Source organism: Eucalyptus grandis, chromosome 6 (assembly GCF_016545825.1).
Source record: "Eucalyptus grandis isolate ANBG69807.140 chromosome 6, ASM1654582v1, whole genome shotgun sequence".
Classification (NCBI taxonomy): Eukaryota; Viridiplantae; Streptophyta; class Magnoliopsida; order Myrtales; family Myrtaceae; genus Eucalyptus; species Eucalyptus grandis.
The window spans coordinates 52,728,101-52,754,063 of NC_052617.1; the positions used below are offsets into that span (position 1 = coordinate 52,728,101).

The 25,963-nt window shown below is 41.5% G+C and overlaps 4 protein-coding genes across 5 annotated transcripts; all 4 read right to left on the reverse strand.

The window, feature by feature from the left end:
* Positions 1-931: 931 nt before the first annotated feature.
* Positions 932-7,784, reverse strand: LOC104450729 (hydroxypyruvate reductase). 2 transcript variants are annotated; one of them, XM_010065407.3, is made up of 9 exons: positions 7,466-7,784; positions 6,793-6,937; positions 6,508-6,635; positions 4,640-4,711; positions 4,372-4,498; positions 4,170-4,294; positions 3,671-3,712; positions 2,749-2,961; positions 932-1,465 (listed from the first exon to the last, which is right to left on the reverse strand). In XM_010065407.3, exons 1-9 carry the CDS (start codon positions 7,577-7,579, stop codon positions 1,397-1,399), a joined length of 1,035 nt encoding a protein of 344 aa, XP_010063709.2. In that variant the 5' UTR covers positions 7,580-7,784; the 3' UTR covers positions 932-1,396. The 2 variants fall into 2 exon arrangements, with proteins under 2 accessions (XP_010063709.2, XP_010063710.2); XM_010065408.3 differs by having other exon boundaries at positions 4,170-4,291; positions 7,466-7,783.
* A 3,895-nt stretch (positions 7,785-11,679) lies between these two features.
* On the reverse strand, positions 11,680-15,212 carry LOC104450730. The gene is made up of 4 exons (XM_010065409.3): positions 14,824-15,212; positions 13,917-14,539; positions 12,632-13,147; positions 11,680-12,091 (listed from the first exon to the last, which is right to left on the reverse strand). Exons 1-4 carry the CDS (start codon positions 15,059-15,061, stop codon positions 11,918-11,920), a joined length of 1,551 nt encoding a protein of 516 aa, XP_010063711.1. The 5' UTR covers positions 15,062-15,212; the 3' UTR covers positions 11,680-11,917.
* A 452-nt stretch (positions 15,213-15,664) lies between these two features.
* LOC104450731 (protein PARTING DANCERS) lies at positions 15,665-18,682 on the reverse strand. Its single transcript, XM_018875382.2, has 8 exons — positions 18,555-18,682; positions 17,523-17,647; positions 17,364-17,452; positions 17,203-17,298; positions 17,029-17,123; positions 16,910-16,950; positions 16,723-16,806; positions 15,665-15,953 (listed from the first exon to the last, which is right to left on the reverse strand). The coding sequence occupies exons 1-8, from the start codon at positions 18,625-18,627 to the stop codon at positions 15,804-15,806; spliced, it is 753 nt and encodes a 250-aa protein (XP_018730927.2). The 5' UTR covers positions 18,628-18,682; the 3' UTR covers positions 15,665-15,803.
* A 1,239-nt stretch (positions 18,683-19,921) lies between these two features.
* Positions 19,922-25,963, reverse strand: LOC104450732 (putative methyltransferase At1g22800, mitochondrial). The gene is made up of 11 exons (XM_010065411.3): positions 25,643-25,963; positions 25,457-25,537; positions 25,199-25,277; positions 23,631-23,772; positions 23,470-23,539; positions 22,647-22,711; positions 22,474-22,552; positions 22,085-22,172; positions 21,197-21,261; positions 20,978-21,067; positions 19,922-20,665 (listed from the first exon to the last, which is right to left on the reverse strand). The coding sequence occupies exons 1-11, from the start codon at positions 25,823-25,825 to the stop codon at positions 20,552-20,554; spliced, it is 1,056 nt and encodes a 351-aa protein (XP_010063713.2). The 5' UTR covers positions 25,826-25,963; the 3' UTR covers positions 19,922-20,551.

Here is a 25,963-nt window from a genome sequence, read left to right on the forward strand (position 1 = left end):
CCGGTGTCCCGTCCAATGCAATCGAATCCGGATCTAATAAATCTTTTAGCGAAAAGATCAAGGTAATTACGCTTACCGGGCCTTGGAACTGCTCTCTGCATCGCTAGCCACACGTTCGCCTCGGGTTGGAACCTTCCGTAATCATTTCCCTTTTTGGACTTTTCTTCTTCTTCCTAGGATGATGACTTCATACGATGTGGAAACTTTGCGGGTTTGACTCAATCCCTACCTTGAACTGCTCTCCTCTCCTTTATCTTTGCTAATCAAGAAAATCGCCCCATGGCATCGAACAGAAGTTTTGCCTATCTGTCCCCATAAATCGAGTAAAGGAATCGAACCTGATTCAGAGTAGAGTGCCTTGTCCGTTCATTTCAAGAATTTGAACCCGACTCCCTTCCATTAATAGAACCGTCTAGATATATTTGACAGAGGTTAAAAGGACGGAGGGAATAAGAAATAGTCACGTCGGTGCATGAAACTATATTATTGTCGAGATTGGCAATGCAGATGGGCTGTCGTTAATCAATGCACACTCAAGAGGCTGCCTTCCTAGAAACCATGGCTCACGCGGACTCATTGACGATTGCTTTCTTTTTTTTAATCCTCATGGGGCGATCGTAATGCATGGCCGGCGTGTGATGTCCTTTCCCTTCCCGTTCAGACGAGGCTCGTTCACACAAACCTACTGCAGCAAAAAGTTATGCTCTCGTGGCACATTTTTCGCAGAACTGTGTCGAGTGGAATCGAATCAGTAATTCCATGAAAACTTTTTTTATTTTATTTTTTTGGTAGAAAATTCCATGAAAACTTTAGTGGCACGAGAATGGACCTGAATTCCATCCAAAGTCCTGCTTACCAAACGTCGAAATAGCTTCGTACATCTCAGCTTGCCATTGCCCATTGGGCTGAAAAATGCTATCATCCGGACATGTCATCACGGAGCGGGTGATCCCGTGTCTCAGCATCGTCATCTAAATTGAGGTACCCAGATTGGATCACGTTTGACATCATTTAAAGACTAAACCAAAATAGAAATCTCACAAAGGATTGACTAAACAGATACTTGTCTGAGACTTATCTCCAATTAAGTTAAGAGCACACGTTTATTCTACGCCATCTGCTATGTAATGACTTTCCAGTAACATTGACCGCTGCACCTCGGCCTCCAGGCCAGGTTCGACTCCCACCTCTGAGGTGTTGGCCTCTGAGGTGTTGGGACCAAGGATGCATACGCCCCTTATACTCGGCTCGGTGCATCTCCTAGCCTGAGATAAGTTGTGCTAGCGTCTCGAATCATCAGAAAGATCAACATGCGAAATGTAATCTACCATATGAGCATGTGATTTGGTAAGTAATCCAAAGATATGCTCCTCCTGAATTGGCTTTTCAACTTTAGTCAGTTGACAAACTCTACCCCTGTCAAAGATGTCCCAGCATGAAGTTGAAGAGCTGCATCGCCAACGACCTGCATAAACAAACAGAACAATCATTTAACTGGAAATCCGCAGGAAAACATGTCATTCTGAGGTAGCCGCAAGAAGTAGGATAAACAAAGCGATAAATGAGAATACAGTGGGCCAGAGAGTGACATAAGATTTGGGTTGATGAACTTCCACTGTTATATTAACCAGAAAGACTAGATTGCGAAAGAACTGGTATTTCATTCTATCCATTCTGCCCCAGCTAAGTATAGCACCCTAGTCTTAGTTCCTGATTACAACAATTTCTTTGGTCATCCTGATGACTTCACATTAATGGTGCCATGGCAGGCTATTCGAGCTACTTAGTTGTCCAAACTCGAGAAAACTACTGCTTTCAGCCTGTTGGTTTCTGGAGATCACCAATTGACTTTCATTCTGATTTGAGAACTAAAACAATTCAGAAGATGCATGACAGCAGTTTAAAAACAATTTTCAACTACAAACGAAGAATTCAGCTATCAAAACTAGATACGCAAGTGTAATGATTTGGTTGTTCTCCGTACACAATGATGACCTTTTACGCTTGACCATGAAAAGACGGAACACTAACCCATCCACACCACAGCCTACAATTTTCACAAAAAATGAATAGGAGAAATATCAGATCTTTGTGATCGCTTAGAATAACCCAGAAGATTAATGTGGACAAAGAATTTCTTATACTTCTCCCCTCCCACTGAACTTTTTCATGCACACTTACCCCATGTTTGGGAACTACCCCATGTTTGGGAACAAGGGTGAAGATAATTAGGAAGGAAGATGCTAGAAGATTTAAAATTTCCCTCCAAATGCATCTCAAAATTAAATTCCTTCCAATTTTCACCCAAATTGTCTTCTCCACCATTTTTGCTCTTTCTCTAAACAAAGACTTAGGAAAAAACAAAAGAGAGGAATGTAACCCTTGTGTGTGTGTGGATGGGTAGGGGAGGAACCTTTAAGAGTTGGGATAATAACACAAATAATCCCCACACTTTGACCTAATGTGCAATGTACTCCCTGAATTTTTAATTTGTTCAATATGGTCCCTAGACTTCTAGTATATGTTCAAGTTAGTCTTTGAACAATATGAAAATGTTCAAAGTTAATCTTTCATTAATTTAAGTTCAAGGACAACATCGAACATTTCCATATAGTTCAGGGACCATATTGAATAAATTGAAAGTTCAAGGAACCTATTTACGTTGAGCTAAAGTTTAAGGATCACATTTCACATCATTTTCCCTTAAGAATTTAAAGAACTCCAGCATATTTTGTACGGTCCACATACCTTAGCCATGGATCTATAAGAATGTTCGGTGACCCCAGCAACATGAGGAGTTAAAAGAACGTTTTTGTATTTCAAGATTTTATCATTCGGATCAAATGGTTCTGTCCAAGCCACATCGGTGCCCAAGCCTCCCAAGTGACCACACTCCAGGTGACGAGCAACAGCCTCGTAATCCAGGAGACCCCCTCGAGCAATATTTATTAAAAGGGCTCCCTGCATCACCATTGGAAAATAGTAAAAAGTCTTAGCCGTGATGCTCTGCCTACTTGCGAGCCACAGAGATCTCATTTTCGCATCTTTTATTTCCAAAACCTTCAAAGAGAAAGATGTAGAAAAGAAAAGGAATCCTATTATAGGTTCTCTCTTTGCAGCCAGTATTTTTTTTTCCCCATAAAATAATTATCTGTGAGCTTAGGAGCAAAAGTACAGAAGTACAAGAAAAGGAAAAATGACAAAGCTTGCATTTAAAGGATGAGTAAAGGACATGGCATGAGTCATGATTAAGCATCCATCATCCGTATGTAGGGTGAGTCCACCCCAAGCAAATCACCGTACATTTTAAAATACATTTGTATAGTATTCAGGGATGCAACAAAGTGGAATCCATCCTGCCCGACCCAATTTGCAAGCAGACCACACGCATTAAACGCTTCAATAAGAGGTTACTCGCAAAATATCTGTTTTAGAACCCCAGACAGACCAATGGCTAAGGTTACATGAAGGGCAGAGTATCACTACTGTCATCACTGGCACCTGTAAAGCACAGAGAAGGATCTAGACTTCTCATTAAGGCTCCTGCAGAGGATGAATGGGGATCAGAGAACCAGTCACAAGTGTTAAGAAAAAACTGGCACGGCCAAAGAATAGAGCAGAACTTCGTATCTGTAGCAAAAATCATCATTTAGGGATACATAGAGCAGACCTTTCTCATTGAAGATAGAAATGAGTCATTGATGATGCCAGCCTGCCAGATAATCAAAATGAAATAATCAGAATCCAGAAGACATTTCCAAGTGAGAAAGTGAATAATAACAAAGGAACAAAAAGAAAAGAAAATGTTTCAGGGCAACATATGTCCAAAAAGGAGCACGGAAATGTATGGCTCAGGGAAAAAAGAAAAAAACTGGCACATATGTCACCTTTCCTACTTTCCAACCAATCTGGATAAAGCAACCTAAGATGTTTTAATCAAACTGGACAAAGAACTCAGACAAATAGAAGTAACTAAGCCACAAACTACCCTGAATCTACGCTTTCAAAAGGTTCTTCATGTAAATGCAAAGACTACTACCTAATTAAATTTGACATTTCCTTGTGCAGTCAGAATGTATCCTTGGAAAATTAATTCTATAGGATAACGGATGTGATTTGGATAAACCAATGAAGCAAAGTACGATTGCATGGAGTCAAGTAACTCTTACTGTATCTTTGTTTAAAGACAAGCAACAGACAACTATGTCCGCCTCACCAGCAAAGTTGCAAATGTCGTTATGACTTCCCTTCACATCAACCAGACTGTCACTCATGCCATTTTGGTCAAGGCCTGCTGAGAATGAAGCCAATTATTGTAAGTCAGGAGAATGTAAAGAAATATTTCCTCATTTTGGATGACAACACATTTACCATTCGACTGGAGAGGAGCTTCTGAATTTAAGCACCAGCTCCTCCTTGTGGCAATTATTTTTACCCCAAAAGGTCGTAAGCGCTTAGCCAAGTCAATTCCAATATTTCCATACCCCACGATCAATACCTACAATGGATAATATATTTTTCAATGTACTTTTCGATCCAAAGAGTAAAGGACACACAACGGACATTCATGAAACATGAAAGAGACCTAAAAGTGATTCTTTGTTGTGTATACAAGAATTAAAACATAAAAGATACTCACGGTTTTTCCAAATAGAGTTTCACCAACTGGCTCCCCAAGTTTTCTCTGATTTACAGAAGTTTGTATCTCATTCTGCAAAGAACAAAACTGAAGCAATGAAGGACACTACAACTTGCAGATGACAAAAGGCACGCGCGCACGCATAGAAATGAACACTAGCAAGCAAAAGGCAACCCATTTTAATATAACAAAAAGGCCCAGTCTCCTTATATAAATTATCACTAGCCATGGAATATGATTATTAGATGTAGAGTCTTTGCATCTAAGTGCCCAAAGATGGATATTCTATCTAATAATTTGCATTATGTAGCTTTGCATCCAAGAAACAATATTTTTTTGTGCAAAACTTTTGCAATGTCATCCTGATTAAGGGCATTTCTTTGTCCACAATCATTTTCTTGGCAAAGCATTCTCAGTTTCTTGATAGGAGTACTTGTAACAAAGATGGTGAGATGGAGACCCTCCTTTCAAGACCACCTTAGCTGATTTTTTCATCTGCTCGCTCCAATGTCAAACTCAATTGAGTTCCTTCTTCGGGAACTCTATTCTGTCAGGTACTCAAGACTTTCTTCCTTGTGAGAATTTCTCATAAGTACCCATCAAGTGGAAGAGATTTCTTTGTTGTTTTTAGGCCTCGTTTGGTTCTATGCAAAATGGATTCCTCAACATAGGGATTCCAGTTCCTACATATTTCATGTTTGGGGAGAAATCAAGATATGGATTTGAATTCTGCATCGAATAGAATTTCCTCAAATAATGCAGAATTAGATTAACTAGCTATAGTTAGTATTGGAATTCCACTATTACATTTCTATAACCAAAAAACTATCAAAAACCCAACTCCACCACTGGTCGCTGCCACTGTTCATAGGTTGCATTTGAAAGTAGCCACAATGATCACCAATCACTGATCACCGTATTCAGTGAGAAGTATTCTCCAACAAGGCCAAAATTTTTTGTCATACAAACAATGGAAAAGGAATCTTATTCTAATGAATGATATTCCTCGGAATGGGAATCCATTTGAGGATTCCCTATTTATGGAACCAAACGAGGCCTTAGTACTATGCTTGGAAATATTTGTTTTCACAAATCAACTCAGCGATCACCTTTTCAAATCGAATAACAATGGCCTTTAATTGGCATCTTGACAAAGATTTAGGTCTCCTGTATGTTTATGTCCACAACAAACTTACCTCTATGCTATGCAGCTGTTTCTATGAGTTTGACATAATCAACTGTACCAAACTTTGTTAGTAGTTGACCATTTGACATGGGGCAACCAATGGCATTCGACAGACTACTGCTAATTTCATTCATTCCATCATCATTCATCCCCAATCAATGAAATCAATACACAAGTCATGTTTTAGAGCCGCGGTATTGGACTATGTGCGCAAGACGACATGGGCATGAACTACCTATCAAAAGAAGGATAGACCTTTGTGAAGCTTGAAGTGTAAATGAACCTTTCCATTCAGATGTAGGCTAGATGTAGGAAGTCTGCTATGTTTTGAAAGTTGGGGTATAATTTGAACGATTTTCCTGTTTCCCAGTATATTAATGAAAATATAAGCACCTATGCACTTTGATTTAGAAGAAATTACATAGGCTTCAAACAGAATTTACTGGTGCTGATGATCAAACATTACTTAAAACTTCGACCAGAAAAGGATGAGAATGCAAAATGATAGGGGATTTATTCACATTTCAGAAAATGTTACAGCCAAAATGTTCAACCCGTCATTCCCTATACTTGAACAAAAAGAAGCACGGCATACCACAAACCTAACCTGTGGACTTAGCACGTAAGATGAATCACATTAAGTACCCTGGCTACTTAAGATTTTTCTAGTGATCAAGCATACCTGCTTTCGGAGTAAACCCAGCATCAGATAAATCGCCATTTCTGCACATGACGCTGCATTTCCCGTGACGTCACTTGGAATTCTGGCAACTTTTATTCCATTTTTGGTGGCAGCGTCAATATCAACACCTTCATGAAGATGTAAATATTGGGTGGTAAATTCCATTAAGATCTAACAAAACAAAGGAATAACACTGACAAATAAACCCAACTCCTCCAGCCCAACATACACAAGCAAGCAGGGCAGAGAGAAGGGGGGAGGAGAGAGAGAGAGAGAGATTATCACCTTCCAGACCAACACCAAATTGCATAAGAAGCTTCATTTGTTTCGCTTGAGCTATGATATCCGAGTCAAAGCGCTTGTTTTTTACCACACAAAGATGGTAGTTTCCGATAACACGAGGCACATCATCAAGGGCCGCCTCATCGACCTATGAAAATGGAAAACATATGAATGAATGATCTCCAACGTGCAGTTAGAAAGAAAATTTGGAAACATGATTAACGAGGATATATCCACATTTAAACAAAAGACCAAACCGAATCTGCAAATTTGGACTTGCTCTTTTATTCCCTAGTCTGTTATATATCCAAAGGCCAAGTGCTGGCGAAGATGGGATCGTTATATCAAGTTTAAGTAGGACCCCATCAAGAGCAGATTGCTTCCCAATCCAGCCCAGAAAAAATTTCATCACTTACTACAGTGTCTCAAAGTATACAATCCTACTATTTAGAACATTTACAATGATCGGAGGCAGAAATGGGATATCACATCACTTCAGAGCAAGGGGTAGTTGAAATCCGGCAATACCAATGGATGCGAACCCAATCAAGTCCCAATTTTTTTTTTTTTTTTTCCGCTCAAAACACACGATCCAGCCAACTCCACCGACCGCTTCCCAACTGAAGACAGCGGAAAAGTAAACACCTTTCCATCAGATACCGCATGGGAATCGAACCTGGATAAATGGGTACTGACTCAAGTACTCCCTGGTGTAATCTTGAGAGGCCGGGAAGTGGGGCCCGCAGAAGAGGACGCGGGTGACGCCTTGCTCGCCGGACTCCCTCTCCATTTCCCCGCCTCCCTCCGCTTCCTTCGAGCTCGAGAAGCCGCAACTCCTGCCACAACAGAGAGAGAGAAAGAGAGAGAGAGAGAGGAGGCAGGGACGTCGACTTGGCAACTGCCGCGGGAGCAGGTGAGGTGGGAGAGAGAAAGAGACGGCGCCAGCAGCCTCCGCGATATGAAAACACCCGACCTTTCTTTTTCCTCCTGAGTTCTTTGCTGCGGACGGATTTAAATGCTTTATTATTGTATCGCCATATCGCATCGTACAGAATTTCCGCTTGGCCTGTCTGCCACCTTACACTAAAAGACAAAAAGGTCTGCACAGACCGCGTCGCTAATCACGAGAGACGACTCTTCCTGTGCAAAAAGCATCGGGAACCGAACAAATAATGTTGAGATCTGTTTTGGTACGCGATGTCAGCTCTAGATTATTAATTCGTAGGATATGATTTTTAAAGTTTAATCCAACTTACGATGCCATTTATAAACTTTTAACTTATTTGATGCGATTTTAAACTTTTAATATATATTCGATTCAAGTATTGAAATATATGAAAATATTAAATATTATCCCTCTAATGAAATGACAATATTAAGTATTTTCGTATAGTCAATGAACTAAATTGAACATATACTAAAAATTTAAAAATAGAATAAATAAATTAAAAATTTAAGAATGACATTACACGTTAGACTAAAGTTTAGGAACAAGTTGAACAAAAAAAAAGCTTAAAGACCACATTGGGCTCAAATTTTATGAACTATTTATATCATTATTCCAAAAGCATTCTATCCGCTGAAAAATCCCACAGCTTATCATGACGTCAAGTGTATATTCACGTGGTGGCGTCATAAAAAATCAGGCATATTCAATCTCTCGTCATCCTCCGGTTTACATTGAAACCTTGCTTCTCGAGTTCCAAAAGTTTCTCAACCGGAACCCATCATGTAGGACATTAACATTAGACGACCACATATACTTTCAAAATCATTGAACTTCAATGCATGAAAATCGTCCCAACAAACTCTATGTTAGTGTCACTATCCGTGATTCTCTCGTATTTGTGAACCCTTATTGGTGGAGTTTGGGGTTATCGAGTAAAACGCAAGTGATGTAGAGGGAATAAATATAACCGGTTCATGGAAGTGATATTAGGACGGTTAATGCTAGAAGTTTGGTTCGACTTTCAGAAAGGGGCTTTGGGACTCTAAAGTCCTTTGGCCAAATGCAAACGCGTTTAGTTTGATTTTTTGGATGACTTTGGCAAAATGCAATTACATCTCCAAATAGCTCTAAGGGACTTTAGCTGAATGCAAGGCTTGAGGTGTTTTGAAAAGTTGTATTTTGGGAATGCAAATAGCTCGATTACTGTTCATCTTCTCCAACTTCTCCAACTAATTGTTGCTACCGACGACGGCCGGCCAAGGGGTGGCGCGCGCTGGCGACCACCGCCTAAGAGTCGTCCGACCCCGGCGATCGTCGCTAGATCTCAGGCGACGCTCGAATCACGCGACCCAGGCGTTGGCTGCCTGAATTGCGCAACCCACGCGGCCACCTGAGGTTGCACGTCGCCTGGGTCAAGCGACCCCAAGCGTTGGCTGCTTGAGGTCGAGCAATCGACACCTAAGGTCGCGTAACCCTAGGTGTCAGCCACCTGAGGCGCGCAACTGACACCTAAGATCATGCAATCCCAAGGGTCGGCCGCTTGAGGAGTGCGACCGACACTTGGGGTCGCACGCCTGAGGTGGGCAATCTCAGGCGACGGCAACTAGGGTCGATAAGGCCGTTTGGCAACCAGATTCAGCGGTTCAGCCGCCAGATTCGGCGGTCCAACGAGCCGAGACTTCAAAAAAAAAAAAATGTAATTTTTTTTTGTATTTTTAATTTAACAAAAGTCCATTTCAAATGCAATTTTTATCAAACAATATTTTACCCAAAGTCATTTCACAATGCACTTTAAAACTACAATTTACCAAATGCTATTTGCATATTCACAAACCCTTTTAGCTTAAAGGTATTTGCATTTTCCCAATGGCATTTGCCCAAAGTCGAATCAAACGGGCCCTATATTACTTAAGAGCTCTAGAAGCGGCATTAATTTCTCGTGCACAAACTAGTCGAGATCTTATATCGCTCTCATGATGAAGTTGTGGCAGATCGAAATCAATTATCGAGCCCAAAGTGATTTACCATCTCACTCGATGGACTAAATGCTTGAGCTAAGTTATGGGTGGTACAACCTTAACTAAGGAAACTTTGTCATATTGTTCTTTGGAACAACTATTGAAGGACGGTTGGCCTGATGTTGTTCGCTCATCAAGCGACCCACAAGCTCTTCCAAGGCCAAGGAACTGCCAGCTAGTGACATTAGCTTCAGATTGTACAACACAGGCGAGACATTATCGCATTGAACATGAACAAGAAGCTTAGGACTAGCCGATGACAACGCTGTTCAGATGCCACAATTAGTTACACAGGCCTCTCTTGTCCATTGTTGCTATTGAACTTGTATAAATGGTCGTACACGCATCATTTTCTGATCGAATGTAAAACGAAGTAGAAAAAGAGCAACAAGGAAGGATCTTCGCATCATAGCAAATGTCTGACTTTCCTTCTTAGACCGTAAATGTACTAAAAAGGTGACTGGTGATACACTTAGGATCCATTCCTTTCACGGAAAATGATCCATTTCCGGAAAATATTTTCTAGAAGTCATTTTCCAGGAAAATGACAATTTTTTCGGTGTTCGGCTAAAACTTGAAAATGTTTTGGAAAATATTTTCCGGCATTCGGTAAAGAAAATATTTTCTAACTCTTTTGCTTGGGAATAGTTTAACATGGCCGGCAACAAGAAGTCATAGGCCTTCGATATAGTTTTGGCGCTCGGTGACAAAAGCTTCGTGTGGCAAACACTGCATTCCATAATCCCCCGTTCTTCATTGATCTGCCCCTAAAATCTCACGATCTCACCAGATGTATCTACAGATAAACTCCAAAATCAGCACAAAACCAAGTAGAGGATTGATTCAATAGAAGCATTTCGGTCAAAAACATGATCTTCATTGCCTTAATCAATGCTAGAAGCTCGCAAGACAAAAATCTGGACTCATTGCCCAAGTGCAAGGGAAATCAACAGAACACAATTGTAAGACTTCTCTCATTCATTAGGATCAGCAACTCAATTCAATTCTCCATCGATATCAGAAACTCAAATCCGAATGCCACCGTTACGACCAGACTCCCACCAGATCTCGCCTTTAACACAACAACATGCGAACCCACCTCATTTTTCTCGAATACAACTTCAGAAAATCCAAAATTGATGCGATCCCAATGAAACCCAGATCGCGGACCGCATATCTCACCAGCGGAAAATCAAATTCAAGCGTTCGCCTGACGAGACAGTTGTAACCGAATTGCAAACGGGAGCGAAAACGTCGCCCCTAGATCAATGGGAGCGAGTTGCGAAACAAAGACTCACCAGAACGCACATGCCTCGGGATTGTCCCCCGCCGGCGGCGAATTCACACACCGGCAGCGAAGAGGAAGCAGGGCACGTCGTGGAGATCAAGCACCACTGGACGAGGGGGACGCTCCGCTGTGTCTAATCATTGGCGTCGAAGGAGGAGGAGGACGAGATCAGAAACCCAGGCTTCGCAAGGGCGGAGATCCAGCACCACTGGCCCCGCCACTGCTAATCATCGGCATTGAAGAAGGAGGACGAGATCAGAAACCAGAGCTTCGTGAGGGCGGGAGATCCAGCACCACTGGATGAGGGGATCATCAGTTGAAGGAGGAGGAGATAAAAAATCCTAGGTTTCATGAGAGACATGAGTAAGGAAAGAAGCGCAACAGAATTGTGCGAGAGCACACGTACGGACAAGAAAATGATTTCCTCTTTTGAAAAGAGGAAATCATTTTCCACAATCTAATGGGAAGATTTCTCATTGACCAGAAAACATTTTCCTTGATCATTTAGTTTCCGTCATCCGAACACCGGAAATTCCGGAAAATGTTTTCCCATAAGTTATTTTCCGTGAAACGAATGGTCTCTTAAATTGCAAAAGTCTCATAGCCAGAGTGATGCGATATCGACGTCCAGTAAGTGATGAATTTGGAGACTTCGGGCTACCACCTCTCATTAAGTACGTGTCTGATAATGCAACAATCACCATACTGCGGAAATAAACCGTGCAACAAGATCAAACAGAAGAGATGCGGTTTCCTTGTGATGGGCAACTCTGAGAACAAAACACAATCACGACACCTCACTTTCCACGGTTTATGTATATATACTGCGATGTCGCTTGCATCCAACAACCATTTACAACATCAACCAATAAGTCAAAGAACCGAAACTTGGTCAGTTATTTCACCGTCATACGTGACATCTTCGGGGACCAGCACATCAAAATCGCTAACACTCCACTCTGCAATTGCCCCGCTCCGGCTGACATAAATTTCTGTACCAACATCGATCGAGGACCATATACGCTTTGCTGGTTCTGTTCCCGGATCCTGCAGAGTGAAATAGTTAAAGAGGTGTTGCAGTGACGATCGATAATCAATAGGACAAAGGCCCTTTTGGTGCCTGATTAATCGCAAGTGTCTATTAATAGTGCAGGGAAGAAAAAACTTCCTATGCCCAATGTATATTAAGTAAAAAGGAAACCCAGTGTTATCGAATTGGAAGATGGAGATGTGTTCGATTTTTGTGTCTAATCCTCGCACGGAAAAAGAAAAAAGGACAGCACAAGGGAGTATTGGATAGTCAAGATTGGAAACAGGAATGAGGCTCTTTCATTTGTGAAACAGCTTAAGATTGGTTAATCAAGATCCGACATGCAAATATTCTGCTCCCTGTTTGTTTAAGTTGTAGGTTGCACATGGTACAGCAGAGTGCAACCAATAGATAGTATGAATATCAGGCAAACTAAAAGCATGCCTATAGGAGCATAACGACCACTCAACATTTGACCCCTAAAAACCTGGTAAATTAACATACTTCATACAACACAGAAATTATGTTAGTCACACAACGACAGGAGTGCAACCAACCTGGTAAAAGTATAGACGATGGGACAGCGCTCCGACATCAAGTTCCCATGTCCTAGAATCTCCAACCCATCCATCACCTTGCTTTTCAGGATAGCCATGGACTGCCCATTCAGAATGTGGCAGAAGTTGAACAAGTTCCTGTGCTTGTGGATTGCTATAAGGGTCACAGATATCATATGGTTTCTCCAAATGGTTGGCATTCCCAGGGCCACAATATAGATGATAAGCAGCATAGGGGAACCGAGACGTCTCGTTCCTATATATGATCTCGCCAGAAACACTGACATGGTAAGGTGGACAAGAGACAAGGTTCTCCGGTCTGCACCAGCTTGTAGTTTCTGGATTGATTATCATCTCGCTGTATCTAGTCACATCTGTGAGTACATCGCCATCACACGGATCTCCGCTATTCTTCCAACAGCTTCCTATATCGAGTAGATAGAATTGGCTATTAGGCCCTCCGCCACGTTTCACATTAAGAGTCAATCTTACTTTGAAGTTTGGAGATTCTGGCAACTAAAAAATCACAAATAAAAACATCACTTCCAGGAATCAGATCACATAACACAAATATTTTATACACCTAAAATCAATGATATGGTTATATAAATTGGGATCTCTATTACCCGCTAAAACATACAGATTCTGATTTAAAGAGCAGAAATTTGGTGCATATTGATTTTTCTGCTTTGACTATTTGATCTCTTTGTTTGCTTTTGCCCTTTATGTACTGCCTAATCCAACAAAATCAAGTGCTGGGGATTTCTTGATGCAACAATGACCTGCTTATTTAACATGAGTAATTATGCACTGGCGTGAAGATATATGGAGAAAGTACCGGAACTATATGTTTGCAGACCAAAAAGTGTCTGCTGCTTAGCTCCATGAAAACCAAAAGAAAATCCAATTCTGCCCTAGTCTGGGGTCAAAACAATTCCAGATGGGGACAGAAAGGGGGGAAGAGAAAGAAAAAACAAACTATTGCTCAACTTCACAAGTCCCATTGCATTATGGATATGGACAACTGTTGCCAAAGAGGACAATCCCAATTCAGTTAACTGTGCTTCACTAACTAGCCAAATGATATAAAAGAAAAAGAACATTCCATTTAGCCTATATGCTGAGTAGAATGGAGAAAGAAAAGGCCTCAGTCTCTCAACTGACCTATCTGCAAATTCTCTACCCTTGGTTAAACATCAGTTGCACTTCTCCAAATACTCTATAGATTCAACAAAATGCAAAGAGAAAATTTAACAGTAATTAGAAGTACACAAACGAAACAAACCTTTCGCATGATTCCCTGACCCTGATAATGATAACCACCATTAAATCCGTTTGTAGCATCTGCCCGTAAGTACAACATAAGCCAAGGATACTTGGCATTCGTTCTCAATATATGAGAAAATATCCAACTTCCTGAGCTCATATTCTTCTGCCACAAGACCGAAAAGTACGAGTTGTTTCCAGTGCCTTTGCTCAAATCAGCATCAAGGTCATACGTCCCGTAAAAACCTCCAGTCAAAGAAGCCATTTCACCATCAACCAATCTCGACTGATTATGGTAAACCAAGGGCTGATTCATGCAGCCGCTACCGAAACAGGGAAAGCTCCTGTCGGTCACTATTTTGCTGACTTTCTTCCCGTTCTCAGGACAGAGGGTGGTGTTCTTATCGAAATTACCATTCTTGAGCATGACCATCCAGAATTGCCACGGTTCCGCAGAGTCATTTGCCTCGCAGAGAGAACCAAGGTACAGCTCTTTCTCGGCAGCATACAGATCCGGATCTTCGTACGCCTGAAAACCCTCCAGACGAAACGCATCGCCTGCCCTCAAACTGTTGTCCGATTCCTTCACCTTCTGATGGACCACGCATTCGCTCCCACCATCAGAAGGCGTTAAACTTAAACCTAACACGCCAGTGAATCGAAACAAAACCAATCAATAATCCAGAAGCATCATCATCAAGAGACATCAAACGTAAAACACCGAAAGCACACGCCTTTCCTGATCTAGAAGAGCTACTTCATGCACATGCAATGTCATCCGCAGTCAGAATCATCTCGGAACGACAGAACCCGAATTCTCGCTCGGAAAAGACGCGAGGATACTTCAGAGATCGCGATTCGCGAGTCTAGGGCAACGATCATCATATTTCATAGAATAGACGAGAAAGAGAGCGAAATGGGCGAACCGGGAAAGGAAGGGCAGAGCAAATCAGAGCAATCGGCGAGCCTGGGGCTGGGCATGGCGGGAGCCTCCGCGCCCACCTCGTTACAGAAGTTCCAAGCTTCGAAGCCGACTCTGACGTTGGGGCTCTTCATTCCAGGGTCTCCAATTGCCGACCGATACCCATTCGAAGACGCGGCCGCCGGAGACAGTAGCAGCAGAAGAAGAAGAAGCGGCGGCGGCGGCGGCGAAGAGCCACCCATCGTCTTCGAAAATTCCTACTGGGGCTGAGGATGAGGAGGAGACAGGAAAGCTCGACGCTCCTGCCGCACGAGTGGCGACATGGAAGATGGAGAACGGCGCTGGAGTCGCTTGCTTTTTGTCCGTGCCTGGATTTGACATCCCAACGACACCCACTCGCTTTCTACGGCGAGAGAAACTAGAGAGAATGATTTTGTCATTGCTTAGAAGCAAGCACCGGGCGTGCTCTTTTTATACGTTTAATGACAATAATTGAAATGACTTTCCGTAAACAACATCGTATTGCTAGTGTGATACGGTGATAGAAGTGGGTTTATCCAATGCGGAATTTACGAATGGGGAACGCAACATCCGAATGCCACACTTGCATCTCGGAGTGACCTATCTATGGAAATCCACGGAATCCCAGTTTTGGATTCCAGGTAGCGGGCGAGCAAGTTCATGTCGAACCTACGCTTTTCTGAAACCGTCAAGCTAATGACACTGTAGCTGATTTCCTCGATCAGGGACAGTAGGAAACGAGGGTGAAGCTCCGCTGTCGAAAGTGATCGAGGAGGAATATAGAAGATTGGTTTTGAAAAAGATATCGTGGGTTAATCGTTGAAAAATTCTTCCATGGCATGTTCACTCCCAAATTTGAAACGGCATTTGTCTGATTAGTAGTAGAGATACAAATAATTTGTGGCTAAGCACATTAAGCCGATGAGGAAATAAGGACCATTCGGTGTGATAACAATCCTTGCATCAGCTCAACTTGGGACTGAGGTAAAACTTGGGATCTCTGAAAAACCTCCTGATGATGTCTGCCTTCTCGGCTGAAAGGTCAGTTTTGTCCAAAATGTCTTCCTTTGATGCCTTAGCAATTGCCTCAATGGAACCAATAGCTTGATTAAGCTGAACATGTGAAAATCAGGAGTTTAGTCAAAATAAGGATGAAGAAGAATAAAAATGATGTTGATCTTACAATTCCAAGTGCAACACCTACAATTAATTTCAGACAAAATAACCTGTCTCCGAACACTATGCGACAGTTAAGAGGAGGACAATGATAACATTATATCATAGTACAATCCATGTGGAGGAAGCTAATGAATTTCCTGAGAGAAATATGGTTTCTGATACAAGTCTATCTCAAATTCCTTTTGAAGAGATCACCGCAGAGGGCAAAATCCCTTTTAAGTCTAGGCAAGTTTTCACATGACTAAATAAAATCTGGAAGTGATTGCTATTACCTACATGGATAACTAATGAAAAGACAATATTTGCAGTACATGGTACTGTGTTGATTAAGGCCTTGCGATAATCGAGAAAATAGACTTTGCAACGTAAGGATGCACAAGATGCCATGGAAAGGATGCAGAAAGCAAAAATTCCTTCAATGGTTCCAAGTTTCCCCCTTTAGTTAGTTCAACATATCGTCAACCCGATAAGACAAGTTTTTTGCAGTGAAGGATAATTGGCAATTAACTGTTAACTGTAGTGCCACTATTGAAAGTCACGAGCAATGGGCATCCTTATTTTCTTCCTAGAGCAGATCAGATTTTCCCAGGTCCCATAAGGTAGCTCATTGTGGAAGGAACCGAAAAATGAATCCTAGATGCTTTGAAAAGATTGGACAGCAAAGAATTCGAGTAGTAAGTTGCCATGAACTTGGTAAAATTACCAAATTAGCATCATGATTGTCAATGCCAGGTATGGATGTGACAATTCCAAGAAAGAGATCCATCCTCTGCATCGACCGCATCCTCTTGAAGGTGATAAACAGGGGGAATCATTTTAAATGCAGCCAAGGACTAGCTTCCAGAAACCTTGAAGACATCTAAATAATCACCCAGCTTAGGTGAACTAACCTCGGCCTTCAATTTCCATACACCATGCTGCTGCTTGCTTACTGCAATTCATATGGCAATAAACTGTGGATATATGCTGCAGAGATTTATCAACTATAGCCAGCGGGAATAAGGTGTACCCCCAAGGGAGAGAGCTATCTTGACAATCTTCTCAAAGCCCATCTCTACGTCAGGAACAGGAACGAATGTTGGCCTGCCAAGCTCCATTCCAAATCTGTGCCATAACCAAAGTTTAGGAGATCTTTACTAGCATCCACCGCCACAAGTGAGATGCACATGAATGTAACACTTACTTGAAGTAAGAGTGGATGAAAGAATCATTTTGCTCCTTCGTTTGGAGAGTGACAACAACATAAAAATGCGCAAATTCCTCCTTCAGTTTCTGAATCCTAATCCAGAAACCAAATCAAGCATCATATAGAGCAAGGAACTTGAAATAACTCAGCCGACCAACCTGCTGAACATATATGGAACAAGGTTGCACTCCCAAGTCGTAATAAAGACGAAAGCCACCGACAGGCCCCCGCAGTTAAAAATAAAGTCCTGCAAAGAGTACACCCTTAAAAACTAAGTAACAGCTCGGGGATAATTATGGATGCAGTGGCTGAATTACCGGGTCAATAGAGACGAAGTTAAGGCGGAAAGAATTCGAACTGAGGAAGGAGGAGATGAAAAAGATAAAGGACTCCTCTTGTCCGTTCCTCCAAGTAGTTTTCATCAAGCAAACCCCCGCACGACCTGCAACCACATAAGGCTATGCTCATCTCAGGCTGTTCGCCAGGCGAATGCTTGCCGTGGCAATAGGAAGAATCACCAACCGAAATTTTTGCCCAGACACCATGTGAACACAATGTAGAAAAGGAATTCATCCGAGACTCATACTCCTTAACGAACATGAAGAATCACATCCCAGATTATCTCTAGCCTGGACTCTACAGAAAGCAGATATAGCTAGAGAAGATGTATAATCACTTGCCAATCAGCCCAAGCCGTCATCACAAGTTTCTGTAACTTCTGCCGACATTGCACGGTTGGAGTAATAGGAATAGACAAACTGCTTTGCGATCGATTAACACAATCTCATCATTAATCACTAGCTAGTATTAAAAGCATTGAAACTACCGAAACATCCAACTGTGGAGACATTAACAAGAAGAGTGTCGAACTAATATATGGATCTCGAATGACGGAAGCTGAAACAGCCAACGAACATTTAGCCACAACAACTCCGCCGTCCATTGCCGTGTCATCAGCTAGCTAAATCCGAGATTCCGACCGTTGCAATAAAATAGCCGGAGAAAGATATCGGATACAGCATTTTGCATCGTAGCTTCTACCACGAAGAAACAGAATCGAGCCACTATTCCTTCTGCACGTCTCCTGTTTCTAAGATTATCGAAGCCGCGTTCCTTTCGACCAGTCAGATCATCCGCCCTCTTCCGATACTCCGATTGGTCACTTTACTCGGTGGCCAGAGGTCTATACACGACTGAAACTGACGATGAATCCGAAACGACATCCCAGGATCTTTTTTGCAACAACAGCGGATGTATTATGGCTTTGTGAATGCACTTGGCGATCGTTCTCGATCATCCGGGCGAGATCCGAAGCAGTACAGTACGGTAGCGAAAAGCAGAGGAATCACCTGAACGCGGCGCGGCGTTTGATGGGAAGAGAGGCGTCGGATGTCGTTCGCTGCGAGCAACGGTGTTCTCCATCTGCGAGAGAGCGAGCGAGAGAGAGAGAGAGTTAGAGTTCTCGTTCGATTTTGTGTTTGCATGAATGCCAAGGAGTGACGCGGTGTCTCTGCGATTCATAGAAGCAGCGGATGCGTTGCGTTCGCGCGCGTGAATGGTGCTATTTTACACTCGAAATAAATTTTAAAAAAAAAAATCTAAGATATCCTAATTGTATTAAAAAAATAAATTAACGGTCTCTTTCTACATACTTCTAGAAAAAAAAAAAGGCTAAAAAGTGAAAAAAGTACCAAAATAGTCATAAACTTTTTGTATTGGTACTAATTCAGTCCTAAATTTTTTAATTTGATCAATTTAATCCTAAATCTTTTCGTATTGGTACAAATTCAGTCCATCCGATTAATTTAAGCAAGAAATTGCGGACATGGCCACCAGTGGTCTTTTGTGGCGCCACGTAAACAAAATTTATAATTTTTTATATTTTAAAGGTTTTTTAAATTAATTTTTTCTTTTTCTCCTTTTTTCTCTTTTCTTTTTTTTTCCTTCTTCTTTTTGCCTTACCCCTTGGCGGCAAGGTCGCTGGCCGACTGACCATCGCCGGCCACTGGTGAAGGTCGTCGCGCCCTCGCCTAGATCAAGGCAGGGGCCGTCGCCCTCGCTTGTGGCCGGCAAGGGCGCGGGGCCCCTCACCCGACCATCTTGTGGCTAGCGATGGTCGGCCGACCAAGGGGTAAGGAGAAAAGAAAAGAAAAATTAAAAAATCTGAAAAAAATATAAAAAAATTATAAAATTTGTCCACGTGGCATCACATAAGACCGTTAACCGCCACGTCAATAATTTCCGGCTTAAATTAGCCGGATGGACTAAATTGATATCAATGTAAAAAGGTTTAGGACTAAATTAGTCCAATTAAAAAATTTAGAATTGAATTGGTACCGATACAAAAGGTTTAGAACTATTTTAGTACTTTTCCCGCTAAAAAGTCTGAGGATTATTTATTTAAAATGCAGATATTTCGCCCTAAAATCATTCAAAGATAATACATGCATTTATTGCAATAAAGTTCATAGATCCACCATTTGTTTTTGAAATCTCAACACCGTTATAACATGTCGGAGGAGTCGTACGAAATATTTTCAAGCGACTAGCCTCGTTTTGATGTGGCATATGATTAAAGCGCGATGCGGTGCAGTGACCTCCAAATAGACCATACCATGGAACACAATCACCATTTGAAAGTATAACCTCCGCAAAATTAACACAACCTAGCTCTGAGTGTCTAACATCGATGCAGTGATCTTAGGACGACATGAAATTGTTTCCTTAAGATTGTTGTGCTGATGATTCATTTCGAAGATCGATTCTAGAGAGTCTTGAGATCATGAATACGATTCCTGCATGTTGTAGATACTCGATATCTGAAGTTATGCATCTATGCTTGCGACGTAGCTGGTCCATGGGGTGCTTTATTACAGATATGGAAGTGTTCAAAAATTGCGAGGCCTCTAAACCATTCAAGTCACGCCATGACGCAAAGAATAGACTTGCCGGGGACCAAATGAAAGAGGATGGTCTTCTAGCACTTGAAAGATGAGGAGAGTTGCTATCCCACATGGTGTTCCGACTGGAGAGCATTGCAGCGCAGAAAGTGCACTCCATCCCGAGACCTGATTTTGGAGAGTTTCCAGGTGATCTTAACTTCCACATTGGACCCTCGAATGCAAAGCGCATCTTAACATGAAACTCTCGTGCAGCAAACAGGATGGATCTCATATTCCTTTATCCTACCTATCTCCTATCAATGACAAAGCCATCTCAAAAAACACGAGTCTGAGGCTCTTGGATAAGGTAGTCACACCTTCTCTTTCTGGAAAGACCGTCCAAACTTTCGGGTCTTTGGGCCATTGAAAACGGTAACTTCTCAATTTTTCTAAACAGGGAGAGATTAACTCTCATTTCCAAACTGCTTCTGGATGTCGTTGAACGATACGGTCGCAGATCCCCTTTGTTTGGCTTTCGGCTGAGATGGATGCTCCTTCCAGCCCGTCATATAAATTACCTATGAAACAAGCAAATAATTGAAGCTGATGAATAATGTGAACTGCAGATGACGAAAAGAAAGATGTCTACCAACTGATGCAATAGATCCACGTTCACAGAGGAAGGGAAACATTCTCATGATTAGCGTCAAGTGTATGTAATGTTCTCTTCCCGGTGCACCACACTTAACCTCAATGTTCTTAGGATTAAACGGCTCTTGAAGGAAACAAAGCATGATTCTTTTCACCTTGTAAAGTTCCCATTTAAAAACAAAACAGAGGAGACAAAACAAATATGAGAATCCACAGCCGGATGTGGATACTCTGGCTACCTGGAAAGTTGCAGGGATGGTACCGTCTTCAGCAGCAAACATTGAATCATAGATTGCTGCAGTTGCCAGAGCTGTTTCCCTTTTCAAAATCTGATTTTATGAACAAACAAAGTTCTCATTAATTTTATCGAGTGCATAGGAGTCTGCTATTGTATGTAATAAACCAAACGAAACAGTGAGCAAGGGAAGAACATTCACGACATTTAGGGGTAGTCTTACAGGAATCCTTTGTTGAAGAGCATTAGTCTCGCCCATTGCTCTGAGATGTTCTATCAGCTCAAAAGCTTTACCAGAAAACAGAGGAAAAAAGAACATCAGAAATACCGTATAAATTGACACTAATCGTTGTAAATACAGAGCCAAGAAACACAGTACTATAAAAAGAAATTACATATATAAGCATGACGAGAGAAAAAGGAAGCACAGTACCTAACATTGATTAAACATTATTGTTGATTGAGTTATAAGCCCCAGGCAACGAGAAGATCAAATCGAAACTTAAATTCTTCAGGCCTTTAACATACACTGACTAGCATGTCATAAATGAAGAAGATGCAAAACAACTTCTGACCAGAAAGAACAGCAAAAAAGAGGATTCATCAGCAACTAAGTCAGTAGATTTTGCATCTAGGATGCTCATATGCAGCTTATGCAAACCAATAACTGACTTCGCATATCATCTTTCTTGCTTACTACTCCTGGCTTTTCTTCCTATTTCTATGTAACACATAATTCTCCTCTGATAGAAAGAAATACAACTACCACCTTGACTCGACATCCTTATATAATGCATTCTCTCATTTGCTGATAAAACATGTAGGGCTACAAAACACTTTGTGCAAGAGCATGAAGTAGGCCTGTTAAGGATTACTAGGGAGAATGGACAAATAGAGAGGCGATGCAAAATTTTCAACAACAGCTTTTTCTCAGGTATCAATCATTGGCCCTAAAGATTTACCATCTCTCGTTATAATTTAAATCTCAAAAGTGAGTTATAAACTAGCAGTTGCAATGAAGTCAAAACAGAACTTTCGTAGTTGAGCTGTCATTTTCACACTGATAGAGAACTTAAAAATAGCAAGCACAAGCATCAAAACAAGAGCTCACCACTTTTATATCTCACTACATATTCATCCACATCAACACCTGGAAGAGAGAAACCTGCTCTTGTCAACAAATTACCAGCATCTCGCACCTGAAACACACCAATTAATGGTTGCGAAGTAAGGAAAAACGTGATAACTATCAATTAATCATCTCTTTAACCGAGCTGTATATGGACCAAAAATTCACTGTAGTCAGAAATGGCAGTTACAGGGGACACAGGACTCAAGACTTTATTATTACAAGTACATATACCAAAAAGTCATTTATGCACAAGCCCATAAAGTGAAGCAGGCATGCAAGACTGCATCTGCCAAATTTATTTAACTGTGCATAAAGGAAAGTACAACTTCATGAATACAGACAAAAGGCAAGAGAGATTTGAAGAATACTTGTGCTAGAGGAGATATTCTTGGACTGATGCCTCCTTCACGCTCCATTTGTGCTATGGTGCATGCAATTCTCAGTTCCCTTGTAACAAGAATGAGAAAACAAAAGAATCAATCAAAAATTTAATCCTTAAGGTAAAAATGAGATAAATATATATAAGAAGAAATTCGACAACTTTAAGGTTTCTCCACCCAAAATTGCTGCTAGAAAGAGGCCATCAGGCTTCAATGCCAGTTTACACTGTCAAAAAATAATAAAATAATTGTCTGAGCTTCAAATGAACAGAGAGTTTCATGCATTACCATATATCAGCAAATTGATCTAGATTAAAAAAATATATCTGGAGAAGAACTTTCTAAGCAGCATAAAGAAACAAAAAATAAAGGACTGCTATCGTCCTCATCATGAGCCTTCACTTTCTCCAATAATCTCAGAATAATCATGACTCCTAATCAGTGATGACAAAACTTACTCTCACTCTCCTGGGAGAAACATAGAAATCTGAAGGAAATTAAGACCTGATTACAGAATATCAATCCATGTTGTGGAATTTCATATAAGAGGTGGAGACTCAGTAAGTCTATTTGTCTGAGTTAGTCGAGGGCAAGCTCTGATGCTGAAATGACGAAGTTTTTAAATCAAGACAACTTGGCAGAGGGCATTACACAGTTTGGCCAACTTAAGCTCCAAGAAATTACTTTCTGGCCTGAAAATAGCAGTGGAAGTCACTTTGCGCCATTTTGTTTAAGTAACTTCCCTTTATATATGCAATGCATGCTGAGACATCAATTCTATGGTGCCTCTTTTCTAATAGTACACAAAAATCCACTTGCACAAGTAACCCAATTTGATGTTTCCTCCACAGCAGAATTTTTTGGAAGGCCCATATGCTCGCTTTAATTCCTCTTTCCGTCTAATATACATAACCATATTGTTGCCAACGAGGTACTACAAGATCAGATTGCACTAATGACAACAAAGAACAAGCAGAACCATACCTGAATCATCGCTCCAGGAAGATCATTTGTCCAGTGTAGACCCAAACAACTGAGAACCAGATCTAGAGAACTTTATGTCCAAAAACACAAACTGTTAGGAATTCAAATTATACTGCTCAGCCAAGTAAACAATGTAATAGAACTAATGTCCAGATCTACACCTTTCCTTCATAGGCAAAAACTCTTCATCACCAACAACATGCAGCATCTCAATGTTCTTATCAGGTTTATCTTGCTCCCGCTCTTTGCACTGCTGTATCATGTCAGATGACATATCCATCATAATGAGCTTTTGAATGGCACCTTATGTCAGAAAAGAAAAAATGTTCATCATGTTATATGAATAGCATAAACAGTATTTACTAAGTCTGCAACACATTGAAAATAGTTGCTTCTCTATCAGATATGTGATGTTTGCTAGGTGAAGATGCTAACATAAACTAATAAGCTGCCTTAAAAATCAAAGTGATGCTCAGAAAATCATTATGAAGCAGCATACTAGATTTTCATACATGCAAGCATGCTTATCTCCAATATGTAAACTGTAATAGCAGTTAATTGATGAGGAAAAGGATCCCTAGTATATAGCTGTATACAAGGTATACATAAAAGAAGAGTACTAAGATGTTAGTAAAGGTAGGATAAAGCGAATGTTAGCAAATGTAAGATAAAACTAACTCCTGCAGAGATCCTTTCTGCTCCACCAAAAAAAAAAAGAAGCATTTGTATGAAAGGATTTGCTTCCGACGAAACAAAAAATTGCATACTGCATCCCTCGTTCAAAAGTCCCCTTTCTCTGCCCAGACATAGATAACATGGATCAAAATACTCCAAGACTGTGACATAATATGTTTGAAGCTCACATTATGAACTGCCATTTCAGGCTCCATTTGTATGTCCATCTATTCATCAAGAACAAGGCCGCTACAGTGATCAGTCTATAGAAAGCAGAGGCATGTTGTTACTGTAAGACAACCACTTTGCTCAAACATTTGGAGAGGACCTCCGCAATCAGTTTGCATTTGATCCAAATAAAAGCACTATGCATAACCACCATTCAACTGTTATTTTCTTTAAAACTGCATGCAATCACAAGTGTCCTGGCTAATTGGCGGAGAGGGAAAAGGGAATTGAACCTAAAACCATTGCATCTCGATAAGGGTTTTCTGTCAACCTGTAGGCCAAAACTTTGTCTACATGCATAACAGTAGAGCAATATAGATTATGAACATCAGCCCTGTTTGTTTCAACTGTTATTTTCTTTAAAAACCACTATGCATAACCACCATTCAACTGTTATTTTCTTTAAAACTGCATGCAATCACAAGTGTCCTGGCTAATTGGCGGAGAGGGAAAAGGGAATTGAACCTAAAACCATCGCATCTCGATAAGGGTTTTCTGTCAACCCATAGGCCAAAACTTTGTCTACATGCATAACAGTAGAGCAATATAGATTATGAACATCAGCCCTGTTTGTTTCATATATTCTTCCAACCAAATTAATAATACTGGGCTAAGAATGTTAATAAACTCAAGCTAACAGGCTTCGACAAGGAACCCACAAAAACTTGCCATTCCAATTTGCAAAGAAAGGGTTTGTACTAAACTGTGGGATCTCATTCTCACGAGTTCATGTCCCCACATGACAATCTCATGCGTTCTTAAGCGCCAAAGCCGACCTTAAGCAAAGATTGAATTAGAAAGCATTGCGCCAGTATTAACAACTCACCCCGACCGCGTGACAAGCGCCTGACAGCTTCCAAGGAACCACCCAAGCATAATGCTGTCGGAAATGTTTTCTTACAGTCCTACAAGAGGCGGTCACATTCACACCATAAGCACCATAATTGAGAAAACTAAACTAAATGCAAACTGGAGAACGAATTCTCTCTCCCCCATATCTCTCTCTTTGCTCAAATCGGATCGCAAAAGAAAGTGGAAGCAATCTAAATCAAGTACAGAGGAATCCACTCCACGCGGCGCCCACCTCCAAGCGATCCAACAGATTCTCCGCGACGGAATCAACGAAACAATCGCTGGGACGCATCAACCACGCAGCTCGATCACGCTGCCACGCCGAACATTCCAACCAGAAAAGCAAAAAAGAAATTGTAACTGAGCAGGCAAAACGGCGAATGGGAAACTATCGATTTTCTGATCGGGCTCGCATCACCTGCTTCCGCTTGAGGTCGCGGTCGAAGATCTTCACCCTCGAGCCGTCGCCGCCGTCGGTGGAGAAGCAGAGGCGGGCGCCCTCCGGCGCTTCGCTCGCTCCCCGCGCGAAGAGCGACGGCGACCAGGTGCGGCCGGCGCTCCCGCCGGAAAGCAGGGACAAGCTTCTCGCCGCTCTTCGCATTTTCCTCGACGAGGTGAATCGTACGGAGAGTCGCCGGCGAGGTTTGGATTGGATTTACCGGCTGTGGGGCTTCGCAGGGAAAGAGCGAAGTGAACCACTGGAGGGCTCGCCGCTCGCCGGCCGAGTCTCGCAGACGGT